Source organism: Oryctolagus cuniculus, chromosome 4 (genome assembly GCF_051225735.1).
Source record: "Oryctolagus cuniculus isolate XC-2025 breed Fujian yellow rabbit chromosome 4, ASM5122573v1, whole genome shotgun sequence".
In the NCBI taxonomy this organism is placed as follows: Eukaryota; Metazoa; Chordata; class Mammalia; order Lagomorpha; family Leporidae; genus Oryctolagus; species Oryctolagus cuniculus.
In genome coordinates, this window is record NC_142870.1 from 10,286,388 (window position 1) to 10,295,596 (window position 9,209).

The 9,209-nt window shown below is 49.0% G+C and overlaps 1 protein-coding gene across 3 annotated transcripts in view; it reads left to right on the top strand.

The window, feature by feature from the left end:
• Positions 1 to 8,917, top strand: part of RUNX1 (RUNX family transcription factor 1) — a 253,535-nt gene extending 244,618 nt beyond the window's left edge. For all 3 annotated transcript variants that reach the window (XM_089331477.1, XM_051833590.3, XM_051833591.3), the window contains one exon: positions 4,443 to 8,917. In XM_089331477.1, coding sequence (XP_089187603.1) covers positions 4,443 to 4,915 — 473 coding nt within the window. In that variant the 3' untranslated portion in view covers positions 4,916 to 8,917. The remainder of the gene's footprint in view (positions 1 to 4,442) is intronic.
• Positions 8,918 to 9,209: the final 292 nt, after the last annotated feature.

Sequence of the window (9,209 nt, forward strand, 5' to 3'; positions counted from 1 at the left end):
CCCCTCTCCACAGCCCCAGCCCCAGCCCCGGCCCCACCTGGGCTCCTTCTCCACCGAGGACTTGGCCTCCGTCTGTCTCTCTCTCTAGCCTTTGCAGACAGACTCCACACCTTGTCTGAAAAGACTTGTCATCTGGAGGTTTACTTTTCTTTTTTCTTTTTTTAAAAAAATTAATGTGTAGCTGCCAGCCGGGGCGACAGACAGCATGCATTAATCTGAGTCATGCAGAGATCCTTTTAAGGCAGCCATTATCTGCTCAGGTTGTTTAATCCTTTGGGGGCAGTGGGAGGGGCCCCCGAGCTGGGCTGCTTTCATCCACATCAAGCTGCAGAGCAAAGACTTGAGCTGTCACGGCAAATATTTAGCCCCCTCGGTGGGGCAACATTTCCAACCCAAGTGCCTAGACTGCCTAAATCCCAGATTTCCTACTCTGAAAAAGCTCTCTGTGAGTAGCAGGGTCCCCACCTCCATGCCCACTGCCACAAAACAAGGCAGCCCTGGGCCCGCCACAAGGATCCATGGGCTGTGGCCACATAGATGACTCTGTGTGACTGACGGTTTTAAGAAGGGATGTCAGGCCAGTTATAAAAATGGAAACAACTATTGGAGTAGACCGTTTGAATCCGAGCGTGTTAGAGGGCCTACCTAGCTTCAGGATCCACACGTGTGGGGGAGCGGTAACTGGACCAAATGGATGGTCTCTCATAGGACACTGCTACTGCACAGACAGAAGACTCATATGCAGCAATGCAATGGTTCAGATAGTCTGCCCACAGTGAAAGAACTACGCCACCCCCCCAACAGCTGAGGAGGTAACATCATTCCAGGACTGCTGCCCATGACGAATCATGCACTCACTCAGGATTCCAGTAACTGTGCCATCACCACATTACCATGTAGCATTGGAACGGACTGGCAGAGCGTGTCCAGACACAGCCGTGAAGCCGGGTGACACTCTCATTCATTCTGCCAGCGGATTCACCTTTTGGTCTCAGGGCACATGAAGCAAGAGGAGTCATGGGCAGGGTCATTTATTTGTGTCCAGAGCATTGCATCAGATGGCAACAAATTGATTGCATTTGCCTAATGCTTTTCCTCCTACCTCGCCTTTCCTCTAGACTGTATAAATCTAACTGGAAAAATGGAGTAAAACTTCCTGTTAACTCTCAAACATGTCACGGCTGTCTGTGTAGGCACAAGCAAGTGACACGGGGCTTGCTCACAGAGGGCCCCGGCGAGCTGCAGGGATGAGCCCTGTGGAATGAGGTGTGGCCTGGTTTGAGAATGAGCTAGAGAGTGGCCAAGGAAGGGCAGCCCCGGAACCGCTGTCAGTTTACAGTTTTTTTCCCTGCCCACATGTCTGACTCGCTTTGAAAAGATTAACAGGAGTGTTTGTTTGAGAGTCAGACTCCTGGTTTCCTCATTAGAGGAGGGATTTGCTGCAGATTTCGGCTGTTTCTATAAACTTTAATTACCTCTCTGATGAGTAGTCTGTCCCCTCATCACATTCACCCCAAATGGACAGAGGAGTTCATTTTTTAAAAAATGTGTTACAGCAGTAAAAGCCCCATGACAGGGTGGGAAGGCATGGGGGCTGGGGTGGCGAGAGGGTGTGGAGGAGAACGAGAGAGGGAGAAACACTAGCTCTCCCTGCTGGAGTAAGAGGCTTGAAACATGAGGAAGTTGATCACCAGCCGATGCCTTCCAAAAACAGATTAATCCACCCTGGTAGCTCTCTTTTCAGGGCAGCCTCTGGCTGCGGCAAGTTTATCGGCCTGAACTCAGGAGGACGCAGGCCACACGCCATCTGCACTTAGGGCTGTTTTGTAGGTTGATTTGAGAACTTAAAATTTCAGAACTTTTGATTCTTCTGCTCCGTTTTCTTGCTATCTTCGAGTCTGTTGATGTAAACACTGTTGTGCTGGCCTGGTCATTTAATGAATAATTCTGAGGAACAGAAACCAGCCAAGGATACCATCCTGCATCCACTGTGTTGGTTCTCAAGCCAGGGCTGGGAGTGTGGTGGAACCAGCACCCACCTCCCCCGCCCCACATCATTTGGCAACATCTGGACACATGTTTGGTGGTCACAGTACAGGAAGGGGACACTGCTGGCACCCACTGGGTGAAAGAGATGCTTCCAAGCATCCTAAAATGCACGTGACAACCCCCTGCCATCCCTCAACGTGTCAGCGATGCCACTGTTCAGAAAGGCTCATCTACAGGACACAGGGAACCCTCCCTGACACCCAGACTCCTCAGTAGTTCCAAAGGGCAACCTGGAGAGGAGAAAAATGCAGAGGGTGAGCCACAGGACAGCCAAAGCCAGTGTGTGAGACTGTAAATGCACAATCCGAGCAAAGTGAATTCTAGAGACAAAGCTTTGCCATTCCTGGTAAACATTTAATATGTACAAAAAAGTACCTAAGTCAAGGTCTGACATCCGATTGTGTTAACAAGCCAGTGAAACACATATCAGAGACTACGAGGTGAGACTGAGGCCGGATTGTCTGCAGGTAGATGTGGGGACAGAGGAACGGCCGTGACATTCACTGCCATTTACTTACAGTCATTACTATGGAAGTGTTAGGTTGCATAATAGGAAGTTAACGGTTTTTCAATTGTTCAAGGCCCCCAAAATTGGTAATTTTGCACAATTCAATCTAAATATTACATATACTGTATTATATTATTATATATTAATGCTGTTATATTGCATATATTATCTTAATGTTATGCATCCATTATATAGTTTCATATTAATACCACAGATGAAATTTATATTAGTGTTGGCTGTATTAATGCATTAATTTAATTATAAATATTTTAACACATTAATAAAACAGAGGGCTGGCAAGTTTTTTCTGTAAAAGAATAGAAAATAAGCATTTTAGTCTGTGAGCCCTGTGGGCTCTGACGTGACCTCAGCTCTGCAGCGGTAACACAAACGCAGCCATTGGTAATACAGACGAATGAGTGAGGCTGCATCCCCCTTTGCACGTGGGCACTGAAATTAGGATCGCCTAGGAGTCGTTTTTGGATTTTCTTTCAACCTTTCAAAAAAGTAAAACGCATTCTTAGCCCCTGGGACATAGAGCAATTGGCAGCAGCCATTTTTGGCTGGTGGGATCTGGTTTGCTGACATGGATTAGATCAGTATTCCAGACATATCATATTATAGTACATGTACACTGCACACGTATCCATTCTGTTATATACTACATTCCTAGCGTTTATGTAATGCTCTGCTGTATCGTGTCATATGTCACATGCCTTATTAAATTACCTGATGTTCTCTTAATAGACTGTCACCCATGACTGTACTTCACCCCACCACCCTCCCCGTCTACCTGGCCCGTAGTCCCCTGGGTAGTCCCCTGAGTAGTCCCCATCCTCCTGGACCATGGCATGCTGGGTAGTGCCCACCTTCCTGGGCCGTGGCATGCTGGGTAGTGCCCACCTTCCTGGACTGTCGCAATCTGGGTTGTCCCCACCTTCCTGGCCCGTGGCATGCTGGGTAGTCCCCAACTTCTTGGGCCGTGACATTCTGGGTAGTCCCCCACCTTCCCGGGCCCTGGCATGCTGGGTAGGCCCCTCTTCCTGGACCATGGCATTCTGGGTAGTCCCCACCTTCCCAGACCGTGGCACGTTGGGTAGTGCCTACCTTAAGGGCCTTGGCACACAGGGTAGTCCTCACCTTCCAGGGCCTTGGCATGCTGGGTAGCCCCTCTTCCTGGACCGTGGCATTCTGGGTAGTCTCCACCTTCCTGGGCCCTGGCACACTGGGTAGTCCCCACCTTCCCAGGCTGTGGCATGCTGGGTAGTTTCCACTTTCCTTGGCCCTGGCACACTGGGTAGCCCCCTCTTCCTGGACCGTGGCATTCTGGGTAGCCCCCTCTTCCTGGGCCCTGGCACACTGGGTAGTCCCCCTCTTCCTGGGCCCTGGCACGCTGGGTAGTTCCCACTTTCCTTGGCCCTGGCATGCTGGGTAGTCCCCACCTTCCTGGACTGTGGCATGCTGGGTAGCCCCCTCTTCCTGGACTGTGGCATGCTGGGTAGCCCCTCTTCCTGGACCACGGCATGCTGGGTAGCCCCCTCTTCCTGGACCACGGCATTCTGGGTAGCCCCCTCTTCCTGGGCCCTGGCACACTGGGTAGCCCCTCTTCCTGGACCGTCTGGGTAGTCCCCCTCTTCCTGGGCCCTGGCACGCTGGGTAGTTCCCACTTTCCTTGGCCCTGGCATGCTGGGTAGTCCCCACCTTCCTGGACCGTGGCATTCTGGGTAGCCCCTCTTCCTGGACCACGGCATTCTGGGTAGCCCTCTCTTCCTGGGCCACGGCATGCTGGGTAGTCCCCACCTTCCCGGGCCCTGGCACGCTGGGTGGTTACCCGCCATGGCTTCCCCAGCCCCACTCACGCGCTGTTTTCTCGCCCGCCCTGCAGCGGCCCCCGACCTGACGTTCAGCGACCCGCGCCAGTTCCCCGCGCTGCCCTCCATCTCAGACCCTCGCATGCACTATCCCGGCGCCTTCACCTACTCCCCGACGCCCGTCACGTCGGGCATCGGCATCGGGATGTCGGCCATGAGCTCGGCCACGCGCTACCACACGTACCTGCCGCCGCCCTACCCCGGCTCGTCGCAGGCGCAGGGCGGCCCGTTCCAGGCCAGCTCGCCCTCCTACCACCTGTACTACGGCGCCTCGGCCGGCTCCTACCAGTTCTCCATGGTGGGCGGCGAGCGCTCGCCGCCGCGCATCCTGCCGCCCTGCACCAACGCCTCCACGGGCTCGGCGCTGCTCAACCCCAGCCTCCCGAACCAGAGCGACGTGGTGGAGGCCGAGGGCAGCCACAGCAACTCGCCCACCAACATGGCGCCCGCCGCGCGCCTGGAGGAGGCCGTGTGGCGGCCCTACTGAGCGGCCTGGCGCCGGAGCCCGGGCCCAGCCGCAGGAGGATCCCAGAGGGAAACTGTGAATGCTTCTGATTTAGCAATGCTGTGAATAAAAGAGAGATTTTATACCCTTGACTTCACTTTTTAGCCAAGTCGTTTCTTCCAAAGAGTGTGGAATCTGGGGGCCGGGGGCGGGGGAAGAGGGGTGCAACTCGTCCTGGCTGGCATCGAATCCTTATTGTGTTTCTTTTCCGCACCTTATAAATGGCAAGATGCGTATTTGCATTGGGGTGGTTTTTATGTTCATGTACACGAGATACAAATTTGAGCTTGCTTCTTTCTTGCTTTGACAATTGAAAGAACCATATGATTCCCTTTTCTGTAAGTTTTATTTAACTTTCGGACTTTTGGGTAGCTGTATCGTTTTTGAGAGACAGCTACAGCTTTGGGTCATTTTTTTTTAACTACTGTATTCCCACAAGGAATCCCGAGATATTTATGTATCTTGATGTTCAGACATTTACTTACGTGTTGATACTTTTTTAATTATTTAAATGTACTTATATTAAGAAAAATATCAAGTACTACATTTTTTTTTGTTTTGTTTGTGATAGAAACCAGAGTTAAACATGTCATATTGAAGAAGGCTGGGGGAAAAAAAAAAAAGGATGGCTAATGTGATCACTTGGTTATCTAGAAATATTGTTTACATTAAACTCCCTTTTATGTTAATCAAACAAGTTGGTAGCTAATGCAGCAATGTTTTTAATAGGATTTTTAGACACTGAGGGTCACTCCAAGGATCAGAAGTATGGAATTTTCTGGTAAGCTCTACAAAGGTTCTGATGTTTGGCTCCTTCCCTTCAAACGGGGAAGGTCAAATCTGGCCCCAGAGGGTTCAGGCAGGTGCCAGTGATTATACTCCTGGGGAGGATTTGATTTCTGTCCAGGGGTTTGCTCACTCCGTGGCCTCCTGTGATTTCTGACATGCTTTGTAACAGAACACATCCCAGGAGGAGCGCTATTTACATAGGAGCCAAAGTAGTGTATATAGGGATTTCTTAACTGCTCAGTTCTGGGGTAGCAAGAAAACAGTCCTCTTTGGACCAGTACCTGTTGATTGACATAGAACAAAATTTGTGGCCGGCCACCTGTGGTGGCAGAGGAAGGGTCCAGACCAGCTGCCTTTGAAGGCTGAAGCCTCCGAGGGTGGACCCAGAGGCCTGCAGGAGCCAGTCCTCCTGCGCCCACATCAGCGCTGAGTCATGGGGCAGACGGCACAGGCCCTCACCCTGTGCTGCTCACGCGCCAGCCTCTCTCTGTCGCTTCCCCCAGGCTGAGGCTTTGCCGCATGGGCTGTGCGCTGTTAGCCGTAGCACGCCCGTGGCTGCAATCCAAACGTTATCGATGTCACTGTAAATTGTATGGCACTGTTTACTAGAGGGTTTGGTCAGAATGCAGTTGTTGTACAACTCGTAAATTCTAACTGCTGACGCTGACGAAGGTGTGCTTGAGATGATCTGGTGGTTATTTAATGTACCTCTTAAATTAGTGAGATGATTTCAGGTCAACTCTGAAGAGTATTTGAAAGCAGGACTTCAGAACAGTGTTTGATTTTTATTTTATAAATTTAAGCATTCAAATTAGATCTTTGGCTGCAGGCAGCAAAACAGCTGGACTTATTTAAAACAACTTGTTTTTGAGTTTTCTTATATATATATTGATTATTTGTTTTACACAGATGCAGTAGCACTTTGGTAAGAGTTAAAGAGTAAAGCAGCTTGTGTTGTCAGGTCGTTCTTATCTGGAGAAATTCAGAATCTATTTGTTTTCCCCGTGACTCCCGCCACGTTGGTCTCATACATTGTTCCATACTACATTCTTGCAGCTCAATTACCATCAGATGTCAGAGAATTTTCAAATTGCCTTTCTAGGAAGGCCCCATCCGCCCACTTCTCCCACATCAAGCCCATGATGTTCTTTTCAGCTGGTGTTTCCACGTGTGACCCGACAAAGTGCTGAGGGAAAATGAAGGAAACCTTCTCTCTTTTTCAGTTCCATTCTGGTACCTGAAGATATTCTAACCCAAAACCAGCCTCATGCTCCCCCCCACCCAGGGAAGTCAGAGATTCCCTCACACTGAATCTTCACTCTGGAAGCGCAGTGTGGAGAGGGCCTGTCACTCTTGTAGACTCACTGGTGTCATCAGAGCGTCACAGACCCTTACAGCATCCATGGTATTTAATTGCTTCAGAAAATAAATAAATAAATCACGCCTTAGTTGTTTGGGAGACAGGTCTTACACAATGTGTATATATATATATATTTTTTGCATTCATTGCCTCCAGGTAAATTAAGGTATCAGCAAGACCCTTAAGCAAACCATAGAATAACTGGATCTGTCTAAATGGAACAGGGCCGAAGCCATTTCTGCTTCTTCACGCCCTTGTTTACGATTTCAACACGTTGACATACAATTTCAGTTCTTTTCTCTTTTCCTCGCTATCCAAAAATATATTTCTCTCTCTCTCTCTACCACTCAGCATCTCCCTTTTCCTCTCGCCACCTCCCTCCTCCTGCCTCTCCCGTCTTCCCACTTTCTGGGAGTCGATGGCACACACCTCTACCCCAATACCCAGTGTCCAGAACGCAGGGCGGTCAATGCTTCTCCCCTCCAGAAGGAACGCGGTAAGTCAGCCTTCCTCCGGCCTGCGGGTCTCTCCCAGCAGAGCAGAGCGCTGCCAGCCTTGGGGCTCTGCTTGCTGTCCAGATGCGGCCGCAGAGCCACTGCAGGGCCCAGCGAGCAAGGGAGCTACCTTGCTGCTGCCTCCGTATCTGCACAGACACACAGAAATACCCTGATTAGAAAGGAAATGAATGGTTTTGCTCAAATGCCCTACAATTTAGGACTGCAGAGTTCTGTCTCAAAATACCTGTTGTCTTGGGACATTCCGCCCTGGTGATTTTTGGTTTTGGTGGTTTTATTTTTTTGGGGAGAGATGTGTTTGGGGTCTTTTATACATGAAACATTGGTTTGACAATAATCACAGAAAACTTTTTTTTATGTCTGAACAAAATATCTTTGTTTACCCTAGAGTATACATTCGGGGTTTTTTTGTTTGTTTATTTGTTGGGAATCTTTTTCCCTGCCTTTAGCCAGGTCAGTATTGATGAGGCTGATCATTTGGCATTTCTTTTTTTCTTCCAGAAGAGTTGCATCAACAATTTTAATTGTATTTATGTATGTAAATAGATTTTAAGCTTCATTATAAAATATTATTAATGCCTATAATAACTTTTTTCAATTTTTTGTGTTTCTAAGGACTTTTTCTTGTTTGCTAAATACTGTAGGAGAAACGCTTCTTTCTACTTTGTTTATTTTAGACTTTAAAATGAGCTACTTCTTACTTTTGTAAACAGCTAACAGCATGGTTCCAATTTTTTTTAAAAGTTCACTTTTTGTTCTAGGGGAAACGAATGTGCAAGAAACAAAAAGAACTGTTGGTTATTTGTGTTATTCTTGATGTATAACAATCAATGGAAAAAATAAACTTCCGAATTGATATGGTGGTATAACACATCTATTGCAAATAAAAAGCCAAAAAAAAAAAAAAACCATAAAGGGCAATGCAGTCTCTCAGAGTTAAACGAGGCCCCACCTAGCATCTGTTTTTGCAGCCATTATGGGCTCTGATCACAAAACATCCTGGAAATTCATGTGTGGGCTGCTTTCTCCCTGGTACCGACATGTTGAACACTTCCGGAAGGGAGACTGTCAGGCCTGGGCTCTAAGCCAGGTCTGAGAAGACCCCAGAGTCCTCTGCAGGGTGTTTTAGACAGCACAGGAGAACAGGTGCTCCGCTGAACCAACCCACTGGACTGGGAGCGGCCATCATGCCCAGCCTTGCAGGCGGCCATGCTGTGCCCAGGAGAATGCGAGCCTCGAATTCTTTGTACCACAGTACCTTCTGTAAATCCAATATTATAACAAGTGTGAACGGCAAATAAACAGTTTGACAAGTACGGACATTCTCTCCCATTGGTTTTCTCTTTCTCTGAGGTGGAGGGAGACCCAGTGGACGCCTGCTGCACCCTGTTATGAAAACCCCTTCCCCTAATCCCTGCAGACTGAAGGTGTGTGGGAGGCCAGTGCCTTCCCCCCTCAGTGCCTCCAGCATGCCCTGGCTGCTAAGGCACAATGGCCTTGCCAAGGCCGGGAGCCCAGGGTGCCTTCTTCATGGAGCATGGGAGCTTCTTATAATGCTTGCTTAAAAAAATAAGAGAATTGTAAGGGACTTGCAGTCACAAAGTGGGAAGGG